A 14738-nucleotide genomic window follows, 5' to 3' on the forward strand; every position below is an offset into this window, starting at 1 on the left:
TATTTTATCATTGAAAGTCCCTTTTTCAATTCCCCAGCTTTTGGTTTACTGACAGTGTGCCCACTGGGTCCTTCCCTATGACATTCAGATACTTAACCTCCACTGCAAATTGGGACAGATGTTAGGCTAAATGTAATTTCCCGATTCCCCCTGGAATCCTTTTTAAAAGGGTGCAGTGGCTGATTTTTGTGCAAGTTATATATACAGCTTAGCAGATTGAGAACTTTCAGGTGTATACCATCAGGACTTGAAGACTTATTAGTTTTTTATGTTCCCAATAGATCTAGGATTTCACCTTTTGTAACCTCAATTAGACTCAGCTCTTCAGACTTCATTTTGAAAATAGTGGCTTAAACCTGGATACAATGAACAAAAATGTAAAGAAGAATTCATTCAGCTTCTCGGTGGTCTCTCTATTATTCTGTAGCAATCATTTTAGTCCTGGGTTATCCAAAGATCCAACTGCTTCTACGGCTGATTTCTATTCTAGGTATATTTAAAGAATTTTTAATGGTTTGTCTTGATGCTTCTAGCAATTCGGTTCTCAAATTCTCTTTTTGCATGCCTAATTATTCATTTACACTTCTTTTGTCCAACCATGTGGTCTCCTCTGTTCACTCCACTGGGGCTGACCTTCCATATTTTAAAAGAAGACTTTTTAATGCCTACCTTGACTTGAGTCATTCTCCATGCAGGCAGCCTTTTAGACTTGGCAGTACTTTTCCTAATTTCAGTATTGCATTCTATCTGGGCTTCAATTAGTTTGAATCCAAATAGCTTCTAAGAATCCTTTAGGGATTTGACCCCTTTGAGTTTCCTGTCAGCTTCCTTCTAATTAATCCTCTCATTTTTATATAGTTCCCTCTTTTAAAATAATTTTTTTACTGCTTTGGACTTTAGGAATAACTGGCCATTGACTAAAATGCTGAACTTAATGATGCTACAGTCACTGCTCCTAATTGGTGTTGCATCAACATCATGTAGAAAGTCCTGCTTTCACTCAGAATCAAATCAGTGTCTCCTCTGATGCCAACAATTCTCATGCACAGTCATGTACCATATCTGGAAACCTTATTTCTATAGATTCCTAATAAGGGATCTAATAAACAAAACCTTTGTATTGCCGAAGGCTTTCACGGCCGGAATCACTAGGGTGCTGTGTGGTTTCTGGGATTGTATGGCTGTGTTCTAGCAGCATTCTCTCCTGATGCTTCGCCTGCATCTGTGGCTGAAGACGCCAGCCACAGATGCAAGTGAAACTTCAGGAGAGAATGCTGCTAGAACACGGCCATACAGCCCGGAAACCACACAGCACCCCAACAAAACCTTTATTAGGCATTAAATGGAATAAATATAACATGGGTTTAAAACCAGCTGCATTAAAAAAAAGATACAGAGCGAATACGAAATAGAAATTGGTATCACTAAAGGTAACATCTCATGTGCCTTAAACACTTGCAGTAAGAAAGTTGCAATGGTTTCAGTGTCCTTATGGTGGCCATAATTCAGCAATTTTACATCTTTAAATTATAAAAATTATTTTGCTTATAGTCAAGAGCAGGGATTAACATTGAATACTGAGGGCAGATAAAGAGAATATGTTTCAGGTATTTTCAAACAATAGGGACAAACTCTGTCATGAGTTGGAATATTCTGTAATTGACCATAAAACAAAGCAGAGGGGAGTACATTGCATCTGGCCCTTGTTATTACCCACCTGTGTTTGGGCTCTGTCAAAAAACACAAATATTTTGCCATCTGTCCTAATTTGGGCTGAATGCCAAGCCAAACAGGAGAACAGGTCTTCCTGGCTTGGCTTGTTAGAAATTGTTGTTCTTGATCAAAAAGCCTCCTTTTGATAGCATTCAGGATCTCATTCGGGGGAAGCATGAATCTAATATTCAATGTAATAGGGCTAGCATTGCAGATACCTAAAGCAAGGCACAAGTATTGAACCTGATGTTAAGCAGGATGGAATGAGGATGGGAAGTTCTTAGGCTGTGTTGGGTTCTTCTATAGATACCCAACTAGTTGCCATCTGAAGTTTTTTTAATTTATAGCTATATTTATATTTGCATTTATGTTACAATGGTTAAATAGTGTTTTGAATTCGATTTTATGATGATTGATGTAAGCCCTGCTGACCAGGACAAAGCGGGATAACAATGTTGAACAATAAAGGCCGCTTTCCAGACGGGCGGGTGGAGAAACGGCTGGGTTACGCGATTGCGCCACCGGACTGAAGATGCTGGGACCGTCCGCATGGACGGTCCCGGGAAGAGGTGGGACGCTGGCGCCGCGGAGCGCCGGTGCCCGGCCGACCCGGCATGTCCCTGGGCCTCCGGCGCTTCGCCGAGGCCTGGGGACATGTCCCTTTGGTCTCTGCACGCTTCTGCTCCAGCGGCGCAGGTTGGGGGTTGTCTCCAGGCTCCTCGGGCGACGCGCGGGAGGCCCAGGGACAAGGTAAGTGCCGGGCGGGGAGTATGGCGTGAAGTCATTGTCGTCATTTCGGCAGCAGCCTCACAGTGGGCGTATTCCTAAAAAGAGTGCTTCCCAGTGTTCTGGGAATACTGCTTCGATCCGTCATGGCACGCGAGGGCTGCTGCTGCGCTGCAGCTGCGCCCCCTGTGCGAATGGCGGCCTGGAGACGGCGTTTTTACCGTCTCCAGGCCGTCATTTTCTGCCCGTGAGAAAATGGCCAAAGATAAGAACATACTGTTGTTGAAATGAGATTTTCAGTCACTATCTGGTTTAGAATTAGGGTAGTGTCTTTAATCCTTACTTTTTACTGTATTTTTATCTGATGGAAGCCACCCTGTGCCTACTAGGGGAAGGATGGCATACAAACGTAACAACAATAATCTGAACATGATATCACAAAAGTAGAAATCCAGTGACATAAGGTAAAGATAACATATACAGCAGCCACTAATACATACTACATACATTTTTGCCACAAAGTCACAGATGACTTATGGTAACCCTGCAGCCAGAGTTTCAAGGCAAGAGACATCTGGAGGTGGTTTGTCATTGGCTGCCTCCATTTCACAGCCCTGGCATTCCCTAGAGGTCTCCCATTCAAATGCTAGTCAGGGACAGGGCTGAGAGTGTGTGATTGGCCCAAGGTCATCCAGCAAGCTTCCATGGTGCAAGTGTGAATTTAAACCTGGGTTTCCCAGGCCCTAGTCTGACACCTTAACCATTACACCAAACTGGCTCTCCAGTACATACATGCTGCATGCAGTAGGAAAATCCACAGACTTGTTCCTGTTATTGAAACATTGTCCTGAACCATTCTGTTATTATGTAATAATATTACATCTATAAAATGTCCTCCTGAACATAATTTGCAGAACATCAGAAGCATGAGGGCCTTCCGGATCTCTTCAGAGACTGCATGTGTGTGGGCAGTTTTTGAGCTTGCCCAGTTGCGGGACAGCACCCAAAAAAGACCCTGCTCAGATGAGTGAAGCTGTTCCGGTGCAGCAGATCAAGAGAAAGCTGGTCCTGAAGATATGAGGGCTCAAAGCCATGAAGGATTTGTATATGATAGCCAGTATATCCAGATATCACTCAGCTAAAAAATGTAGGGCCCCTTCCGCACACGCAAAATAATGCGTTTTCAAACCACTTTCACAACTGTTTGCAAGTGGATTTTGCCATTCCGCACAGCTTCAAAGAGTACTTGAAAGCAGTTTGAAAGTGCATTATTCTGCATGTGCGGAATGAGCCTAGGTATTCCTGATTATGTAGGTTTCAAATACTGGTTTGGTATTTGGATGGGGTTTTTTCCCCCAGGATTTCAACGTTATTTGGTTTCATTATTACCCATAGGGAATTTTTACAGGGTGCTGAAGGGGCTATTTATGACACCAGAATTGCAAGGGAACTGATTGAGCCTGCCCAATAAATAACTCTGCTGTTTCAAGTGAATTGGATCAAGATGTCCAATTCAATGGGCCCCTGTATAAGATGCCTCAGCTATCCTCCACTGTTTCTTGGAGGTGGGGTGGGGAGATTTCATGCTTTCTTCAGAGCAAGGGATAACCAAAGATATCAAAAATATTATAAAGCAAAGATACAAAAGCAAGCAAAACCACCACTGGTCAAAAGCTTCCCGATGCAAACAGAGCCAACATGCCCAACAGAATCAATGGAGAATGAGGGAATCCCTGCAGAAACATCAAACTATGTGGCAAACCTAAACAAACAGTGTCAAACTAGAGAACCCAAGCCTATGTCAAGCCAGAGAATATAAGCCAACCCGCTTTAGCAAGGGATGCATTTGCAAACCCAACAAATGTCAAATCAGAGAATCCAATTCAGACCAACTTGAGCAAAGAACACAATTTTGCAAGACAGGCAGAACTTATTATAAAGCAAATAATCTAGGGCTGTTTCCGCTGATCGTCAGCCGAGGCGCCTCCACGCCGGCAAGAATTCTGCCGGCGTGGAGGCGGAGGCCGTTCGCATGCAAGCATGCGGGCGGCCTCCGGAGAGGCCGGCAGGCGGCTCCGCATGGAGCCTCCTCTTCCCCCTTCCCCGTCCCACTCACCTGGGGGGGGGGTGTGTCTGAACAGCCCCCTGATGTTTCCGGACGGCCCCCTGCGTGTCCAGATTCTTCCCTGCATTTCCGGATGGCCCCCCTGCATGTCTGGATGGCCCCTGTGTGAGTTTGGATGGCCCCCCTGCGAGTCTGGATGCCTCCGTGCTTGTCTGGACTCCCCCTTGAGTGTCCAGACGCACCCCTGAGTGTACGGATGTGGGGGGGGGAATTTCAAAAACCAGAGTGTGTGGTTGATGAGGAGGATGAATGTAGGTCACAAGATCAGAAGTGTCCCAAGCAAAGCTGTTCCAAAGCAGGCCACTTAAGAGTATTGATAAAAAATAATGTGTTTAGTTTATACAAGCAAACAGAAAAGGAATAAATCAACAGGGAACATGAATTGAAGTAAATGCTGAGTCACTGTAGACATAATTATGTTCACTCCTGGGCATATGGGAACCACTTCTCCATTGAGAGGTTCCACAAAGCTGGGAAAAGCATATGAGTGGGGCAGTTAGGACAGCCAAAATGGGGTCCTTCCCAACTAGTCTGCCTTCTGCTGATGGTCAGGACCCACCCACAAGATTGTCACACTCACATGCAGTTTTCCAGCTATGTGTACCTACACCTTGTGGCTGTATTTTAAGGGCACCTCTGGCTCTCTATTAACTGTAGCTAAAGATTTGGAGAGAGTGAAGAGTGTGCAAACTGCCTTCCCTCTTTTCTGCCTATACTCAGGAATAATTTCTCACCACCCATCTTAACCATGGTGTATAATGGGCACATTGTCGCTGGGTTAATTCCCACTTGACCAGGATCTAACATTAACAATAAAATCAGCTTTCACACTATGCTTCAGTAAGAACATTATTTTTTAAACTGTGACTTACTTGTATCATCAGCAGAGTTTGGATTTATACCCTGCTTTTCTCAACCATAAAGGACTCACAAAGCAGCTTACAAATACTTTCCCTTCCTCTCCTCACAACAGACACCATGTGAGGTAAGTGGGGCTGAGAGAGTTCTGAGAGAACTGTGACACTCCCAAGGTCACCCAGCAAGCTTCATGTGGAAGAGTGAGGAAACAAATCCAGTTCACCAGATAAGAGTCCACAACTCATGTGGAGGAGTGGAGAATCAAACCCAGTTCTCCAGATTAGAGTGCATTTCTCTTAACCACTACACCACGCTTACTCTCTGGCTAGCATATACCTTATTACAGGCAAGGCGAGATAGCAAGAATTTGCTACTGAGGAGGAATAAGGAAGGGGTGGGGAAAAATATATTTAGTGAAGATAGAACAGCCTGAAATAGATGCTTGTGGGATTACTGTGTTAACTGCTCTGGCCTTGGATGATTTGCTAATTCACAAATGGAAATAACCATCTATGAGAAGGATGGGACTACGGACACGAAATCCACAAGACTAGAAGAATTAGTTTGTGTGTCACAGAATCACCACTAAGAGAGGGATGCTGCCTGGTTCCCCTTCATCTTGGCTTCCAACAACTCCTAAGCTTTTCACGAATAGGTTATGGCCACAGATATCTTGTAGATAAGAGGTGTATGGGTGTATACATAACAGCCTCCCATAAATCTACACCACTTTTTCTATGTGTAGATCTTCATTGAAAGTCTACTGAGGCCCGTGGAAACACTTTGCCCTGAATAAACATGCTTGTACCGAACCTGAAGCCTTCAATCTTTGTTTTAAAAACAATGTTTTTTCTGATGACTAAAAGTGAACAATATTAATTATATTGCTGTTATTACAGTAGGAAAAATAGGCTTTGGACTTGAGTCTGTTCATGCATGGAATTAACTAGACAGGATCCCACAAGTGACCTCAGGTTTTCTTTGGGTGGGTTATTTGTTTACTTTTTGGGTGGGTACTTTGTTTACTTGGGAACAACTGACCTCATCTCATGGACAGTATCAAAAACTGTCTTTTGAAACTCCCCTCAATTTCCTCCATGGAATGGGATGGGAGCTGTGGGGCATGGGGGCTGTCCTTAAAAAGGTTAAACTGCCTTCGTGGTTCTTTGATTCTGATGTTTCCTCACTGCCCCCAAAAACTCAATTGCTTAGAACTTCAGTGCTGATAACGATTGCTTGCTCTCTCTCTCTCTCTCTCTCTCTCCCCCTCCATGTAGAATGGTTCCAATCTGGCACAAATGTCCGCAAAACAGGAAGTTACAGGAATATTTATATTACAGCAAGGACCCAGACAAGGTCCATCTAACAACCTGAGAAGTGGTGAAGTAACAGTGACCATCAGAAGCCAACAGGAAAGTAAGGTTGATAGAAGAAGAATTTAGATTTATACCCCAACTTCCTCTCCTGTAAGGAGACTCAAAGGGACTTACAAACTCCTCTCCCTTTCTCTTCCCACAACAGACACCTTGCAGGTGGAGCTGAGAGAGTTCTGAGAGAACTGTGACTATCCCAAGGCCACCCAGCACCCTTCATGTGGAGGAGCGAGGAAACAAATCCAGTTTATCAGATAGGACTCCGCCACTCATGTGGAAGTGTGGGGGGATCAAATGCGCTTCTCCAGATTAGAGTCCACCTGCTCTTAACCACTGCACCACGCTGGTCCTCTCTGATAAGGATTTAAACTTTTATGAATCTTCTAAAAAATCAGCAACACTTCCCCTCCCCCCCATATTTTAATTGCACTTCGCTTACATAATCTTTTGAGTAACAACTACTTGATGAATGATACAAATTATTTTTTTGGCACAAAACCCCAGCGGCACACACATTAAAGGCAGTGGTCAGTAAAATAAGCTAAAAATGCTCACGTTCATTTCACACTTCATTTTAATTAAGAGTCATCCTCTCCCTGACAAAAACTTGCTCAGTGATCCATGGGTGATATCTGCATATTTGAAATAGCTTTTTGAAACTTCAGGGTTGGTCTAAGAGGCATGAAATGCCTTGTGGTGCCACCCTGGACAACTCACCGTGATGTTTGCGGCATATGAACCTGCTACTGAACAAACATTTCCCTGTTAATGCATTAAGCACTCTTAAAAGCGATTGCTATGCTTCTTTCATTGAGGAAATATTCACAGCAGGAGACATTAGAAGGGCAATTAATTATCCAAAGCTTTATGAGTCGTTCGTTATTCCCCCATGTCCTTCTGTAACTCGATATTTATGGCTACGTTGGCACCACAAGCATATATCCAGAACTCAAATTACCACCAGTCTGATCATCCAAGAACTTTCAGCTAGGCAAAATCCATGCGGTGGAGAGTAAGCAGCGTTGGGAACATGAGTAACAAGTATTTAGTTAGCATGTATACAGTGCACTGCTAGAGTTCCAAGTATTCACAGACATTCTTGGCGATTCACAAGCTTAGATTTAAGCTTGAACTCAAACACACAGTTAGACTTGGGTCATTAACATTCTTCTTGTGTTGCTAATTCACTTAGTTTGAATCCCAGAATAATTTGGCCTGGTGGAGTGAATAGCACTGGATTTGGACTATAGGGCTCAAAATACCTGGTCTACCATTAAACACACTGGAGGACCTTTCAAAAGTTGTTATCTCACTATAATCTACCCCACAGAGTTGTTTTGTAGCATAATAGGGAATGCCATGGTGTGTATCAACTTGAATTCCTGGGAAGGCCAGGGCACAAATGGGGTAAATCACACTTAGGCTGCACACTTAATTGGGTGCAAATCCCATTGAGACCAGGAAAGATATGCAGTGCTGTGCATTTTTCAGTGCCCAGTTTGATAGTAATGGAAACCACCTTACAGGTACTGACACAATGAACCGAAAGACATAGTGTTCTCAAGCAACACAGCTGCGCTGCCTTAATGCCACACTCTGCGCCCATCTCCATCAATGACATATTAAGCATGGGATGGATAATAGTAGTTCCTTCTGGGGAGAAGTGGTTAAATGAAAGCTTCCCTTAACTTTCAGGGAGTTAAAAATAGCCACTGCTATAATTAACCATTATTCATTTTAACACAGTGCTGTAAACGGCCAACTAACCCCCCCCCCCCAACTGTGGTCCTGTTTTAATAGAAACACAAAAGCAAATTGGATCACGAGCAATTAAATATCCATTTAGAGGAACTCGTAAATTGGAGCAGTTGCACCTTATGCTAGAAACCAAAAGGGAGTTAGCTCGGCTACGTTTTTATTAAGTATCTAGTAATCTTTACTAGGAACTAGAGAGAGTTGTTTACACGTACCCAGTGTGTGCCTGTTTTAGAACAGGTACATCCATTGCCCAATGACACCAGAATCCAGGGACGTTCTGACGGGTGCTTAATTTACCTAGCAAAGCAGTATTTTTAAAAAGTCTGCCTGGCTAGTTAACATGTTTTTTCTCCCATCCCTTACTTCGGAGTCGCTTAATGACATCAACTGAGTCACCCCCATGTAAACAGCTAAAAGCAGTTTAATTAGTATCGGAGCCTAGCAGGTTGGGGGAGAGAGGCTGGCTTTTAAACTCCTGCCAACAAAAACAGGAATCCTCCCTAGTATGGAAACAGATCTTTTAAAAGGAAAGATCCCCCCCCCCCCCCCCCTCAGTACAACATACGCTGCACAGACATGATACAGTCCGCAAAAGAGGCTGACATCTGTGACCACAAACACATGTTCGTTATTGTTCGTGCAGTGAAGAATCAGCTTTGGGACTGCTCCATGTCTTCAAGCAGAATACTCCAAAAGTTTTTTTCCCCCTCTCTCTCTCTCTCAAGGTGGGCTTTTCCCGTGCGCCACAAGCGCATCCTTTCCTGCTTTTCCCGTGCGCCACAAGCGCATCCTTTCTATCTACACTGCGTAGGCTTTGCGTGCTTTTAAAGTGCTGGCAGCAACCCAGAGTGGGTGTGCCCCGGAGTTGGAGCGGATGAGAGAGGCCAGGTTGCAGCCAGCGAACAGCCCGAGACTTTGGCCAGATGCTCCGCTGCCATTTCCGCACCTTTCGGCGCAACCCGCAAGTTCGCTCTCCCCGCCGATCGCAGCGCGCACGAAGGCGGCCAGGGCGACCCTTTGGGGCTCGGCGGGTCGCAAATTCGGAAAATGCCTCAATGGACTCTGCTGGCCGGTCACACACACGCCCCCTCCCAACCAGAGATGCAATTCTGTACATATTCATTTTTTTTTTTAAAATGCACAGTCCAGTCAGGTGTGGTGCTATGAATTATGGACAGATTTTTTAAAAAATTACAAAAATAACTCCAACTCAGATCGAAAGAATAGTTGCGGTCGGGTGCTGGTGAATGCTGGCGCGTCATCCAAAAGACTGCGGCGTGTCACCTTTGACACGTGTCATAGGTTCGCCATCACTGAACTTGGCTCATTCAGACAACCTCGCATGTCAGGCAGCAATACAGTTGCAGGGCGTCCAGCGCTATGTTCCCTTTCTGCACCACTCTTCTTCTTTCACCCGGAGCCCCTCTCTTTCTTTCCGCTCCCCAGGCTTCCCGGCAAACCCCCCCCTCCCCAAATCCCCTGCTTCTATTAGGCACCCGCCTGTCAGCCAGGCGTCGTTTGAATATTCATGACGACAGGATTAACCCTTTCGTGCTGTCAAAAGACCCAACCGCGAGGTCCCCAAGTATCCCAGGCACGGGCGCCCGATGTACGTGTGGAGGCACCCGCGGGCGCGCACGCGCAGTGCCCCCCAATAAATGAGGCTCGTCGAGCGCCCCCCACCCCCAACCCCCCAAGCCCAGAGCCCAGCCCGCCTTGGGGGGCCAGCGCGACCAACTCTTTCCTTTGTCTCTGCCGGCGAGCTCCCCCCCCCCCTCCCGTTCCCGCGGTCCCTCCTTACCTTTGTAGGGCAGCTTGAGGCGCGGCACGTTGCTCCTGCCCTGCGGCTGGCCGGCGGCTCTCTGGGCGGGCAGCAGGACCCCCAGCAGCAGCTGCACGGCGATCCGGCCCGGCCAGCCCATGCTGCGTCCCCGGCGCTGCAGTCCGCTGGCTCCCGGGTGCTCCCCGGCGGCGATCTACGAGCGGAGAGGCGAACAGGTGACGGCGGCGCTCAGTCCCCGCATGGAGCCCCGCAGCCGGCCCGCCGCGCTGGGCTCCGAGAAGCGCCGCCAGCGGGCAGGGCTGCCTGCCCCAGCAGCGCACATGGAGGGCGCCCAGCCGGGTTGCCTCGTGCCCTCCGCCGCCTGGCCGGCTCGGGGCTCCGGCAGCGCCCTCTCCGCTGGTCTCTCGCCTGCAACCCAGCAGCTCGGCACCGTTGCGGAGGGACCCAGCGGCGATCAATTTCCCCCTCCGAAGGCTGCCTCGCTCGCTCGCTCTCCGCCCGCCTCCTCCTTCTCGGGGCGGGGGGGGGGGGTTGGGGCTATCTGTTGGGGATCTTCTTTCAAAGGAGAAGAAGCAGCGGCGGCGGCGGCAGCCTCGAGTCCGTCCCCCGCTAGGAATCGCCGAGCACACCCAGCGCGGGATCCCTCTTTGACTGAGACACGGATTGCAAAGAAAGGGGGAGGGAAAAAAAATTGTTAGCGAGAGCCGCCCATCCCCAGAACTTTAGTCCGGGAGTTTCATTGAAAGCCTGGCTAGGAAGCCCTCCCACCCGCCAGCCTCCGAGGCAGCCAGAGGAATTCCTGGTGAAAAAGTCCATTTCGAGACACACCGCAGCATATACGTGGTGCGGAGAGGGGGGGGGGGGGATTTATACAAGCATAGATTCTCCGGAGATTCCCCCACTTTTCCCCCCTCCAGTTAAGAATACCCACACACTTCTCCTGCTTCTGGAAATGCTTTGGGAATATGAAATCCCACGATCAACTCCCTCCCCCACCATCTTTGTCTCAAAGGGGGAAAGGAAGACCCAAGACAGAGGAAACACACACACACACACACACACACACACACACACACACACACTGGGGCAGGCTTATAGGGTTGCCAACAAGATGGAGCCTGCAGGACTTCCAGCATTAGAACTGATCTCCAGACAACACAGATCAGCTCCTCCTGTAGAAAAGGGCAGTTTCTGAGGACAAACTCGATACATTGTAGGTGAAATCTTTACCCACAAGCAGAAAACCTCCAGGAATTTCCCAACCCAGAGTTGGCAGCCCTGTTTTGGGGTCACAATTTGGGGATGCCCCAAGGCCTCTTTGGCTGAGATGCCTGTGCTTCATTGACTATTCTGATGTCCTTACCCGTTTTTAAGCATTACAGATTCCCCACCCCCACCCCATATGACATTGTCTATATAGGTGTTTATTTAAAACAACAACAACCAGAATTATCCATTGGGGACAGCTGACAAGGGTCAGTGTAGCAGGACCACCATTTCTATATGAAAGGAGTCAGTACTGGGAGAGACTGAGATAAGAAGTGGATGTAATTTCTTAACCTCAGGAGGAAAGCTGGCTGGCTAGGTGGGTAACCTTCCAAATGTGACTATGAAAGCAAGAACCCACCTCAGACTGCGGAAGGGGGAAATGAAATATCATTGACCCTTGGGCCACTAGCACCTGACAGACTCTGCCAAAGTTAGCGAGTTGCAGTACCCCTTTCCAACCAGTGGAAGCAGTGGCGCTCAAGAGCAGAAAAGTCTGGTTGCCGGAATCCCCCCATTTGGGACAGCGAGGACTTGACAAGATTAGTGGCTATACACATCTGGTCTGGAGAAGAAAGCCTCATCCAGAAAAGCCCTTATAGAATTCTATCAGTGCCTTCCCAGATTCTCCATGTTATACATAGTATCATCAAATATACAAGAAGTCAACTTTCCAAACAAGCTTGTCCAAAAGCCTTTCCGGTTCTCCGTCCTTCCCCTCTACAGTATTTACGTTTCAAGCTGTTCCAGGATGAAACAATCTTCATACGTTTTAAGCTAGTTCAGGGGTCTGCAACCCGTGGCTCTGGAGCCACATGCGGCTCTTTCAGCCTTATACTGCGGCTCCACATGGCCTGGAAGTCAGAGGGTAGCGTGGGCATGTCCCTCCAGAGCAGCGCTGGAAGGAAAGGTGAGTGGAGGGGCCGAACCGGACGCGACTCCGTGCAGAGCTGCCTCTGTGGCTCAGTAGATCTTCAGGGCCGTGGAAAACAGGTCCAAATGGCTCTTTGGGTGGTGAAGTTTGCCGACCCCTGAGCTAGTTCAATGTGAGGGCACAGAGCCTCTATCAGTCACAAAGTTACTCAATGTAAGCAGGAACATCTATTGATTCGAAGCACATTTATGGTGCCTCATCTTGATTTCAAGGAGACTTGCAAATATTTTCAAAGCATAAAATCATCAAACAAACAATGCAGCTGCAAACAGCTAGCACACCAAGAGGCTCCAGATTCAGCTCCAAGAGTGGCCAACTTCATGCATAACAGCTGGGAGCACTGGATGAGAAGGGCCCATGTGTATCAGTTACATAACCAAGAATTTTGATAGAAGATGGGGGCTGATAATTCATATTTTGACATTGTCCCTCCTACAGTCATATGCATATACTAGTATTGTGGGATGAAGCAAAACTATTTCTAAAATATGCATTAGAGACATCACCTCAGATATATCATCCTAGAAATATCACTTAGTGTCTGGAAGTTAGTTATGTTGCATTGGATCACTATCATAAAGACCCTGCTCCAACCTTGTCATCTGGAGGGAATACAGGACCAAACTAGATATTACAGCATCCACAAGTCAGAACTATGGACGCTGCAACTGTTTTAAAGTTAAACTTGGTTCATTTGCAGACAGGTGGGACAAGAAGCTTTGCCCCCACTCCTCCCTTTCAAATGCTGTAACATTTACATAACATTTTCAAATTTAGGTGATTCCTTCCACTCTTGAAAATTGGGGTGGGGGGGGGAGACCACTGGAGCTCTTACTCTTACCATGCTGTCAGCCCAATCAGACCCTTCCAGCATTTTTACATGGGCCAAATTCAGCTCTGAAATGGTGACAACCACCATGGATCAGTCCTGTTGATGCTATAATGTGTAGTTTGGCCCCCAGAGTAGGATCCTCAATGAACAGAATGAGACACTGCAAAATTTTTATCATAAAAAAGGGAGATCCCTATATCTATCTTCGAATCAAAAGTTACTCTATTGGCAAACAGACATGCCCGCTAGCACCATGGAGGGGTTTCCCGAGCAACAACAACAAACTTGCAATTTATATTTGGCTTCCAAAGTTTCTCTACTAGTAGTTTTAACATGTTCCTAGATATGGATGATCTTTGATTTAGGGCAGTTAAGACAAATTAATTGCCTGATTAGGCAATTTATTACTTAATATCTTAAAATACAATAATATTTAGATTTTCAGAAGAACAGCAACACAGGATGGAGGCAGCAGGGCACATGGATTGCAAGGAACTGATCTAAAATAGCTGCACATCTATAGCCTTCATATTTTTTTCTTAACCAGCTTTTACTAGTTCAGTGAATGGTCCTTATGACTTGGGCTCGGCATTACACTGGTGCAATGACAAACAGTTGCTGTACAAAGATATGAAGTCAGACTATTGGTCCGCTGAGCTCACGGGGGTCTACTCTGGTTGGTAACACCCAGAACCTCTTTCCCAGCCTTGCTTTTAAAGAACAGATATCAGTGCTTGAACCCGCCACCATCTGGATGCAAAGCTGGTGCCCTGCCATTCAGCCAGGGTCTAAAACCAGACAACCTCAGGTCTTCCAAATTCAGCTTCGAGGCTTTTTTTTTTAAAACAAGCATTTCAATGCTTATCAGTAGAACAATAACTATCTAAAATCAAATCTCTACCCCAAACAGTTTCCATACCTGGCAAAGCTGTAAAGAAATCAAACTAGGGGAATGCAAGTGGGGAGAGGGAAGTCCATGAGAAATAGGGGAAGAAAAGAACATTGAGGAAATCACACACCTCAAAATCTCCCTCTTCTCTAAGCTCTCAGATAGATTTCTCCTACCCTTCAACTCATTCATCCATCCCAGAACATTCTCCAACAGTCATCAGGCCAATTTTTGAGAGTCCCTTCCCCCCAAAAAACCCCTCTTGCTAAATTTATAGTCATATTTTCCTGCATTCATCACGAATCCTGAATCCATAGAGACCACCTCTTTTTTGTAGATGCCCATCTCTGTCCTTAAACCATCTCAGCCATAGCAGAGCCAGCTATGCTAGAGTGAGGTTACCTGCCGAAATGTTAATGGAACCTTCTGTATAATAGGATTGTAAGTGAAAACCACCAAGTGAGGATGGACTTGGTACACT

General features: G+C 46.4%; 1 protein-coding gene across 1 annotated transcript in view; it reads right to left on the reverse strand.

The window, feature by feature from the left end:
- The window catches only part of SEMA3A (semaphorin 3A), a 170427-nt gene extending 159392 nt beyond the window's left edge, over window positions 1-11035 (reverse strand). The window contains exon 1 of the mRNA XM_048499799.1: window positions 10355-11035. Within this exon, the coding sequence (XP_048355756.1) occupies window positions 10355-10475 (121 nt within the window). The 5' untranslated portion in view covers window positions 10476-11035. The remainder of the gene's footprint in view (window positions 1-10354) is intronic.
- Window positions 11036-14738: the final 3703 nt, after the last annotated feature.

Source organism: Sphaerodactylus townsendi, linkage group LG06 (genome assembly GCF_021028975.2).
Source record: "Sphaerodactylus townsendi isolate TG3544 linkage group LG06, MPM_Stown_v2.3, whole genome shotgun sequence".
Taxonomy (NCBI): Eukaryota; Metazoa; Chordata; class Lepidosauria; order Squamata; family Sphaerodactylidae; genus Sphaerodactylus; species Sphaerodactylus townsendi.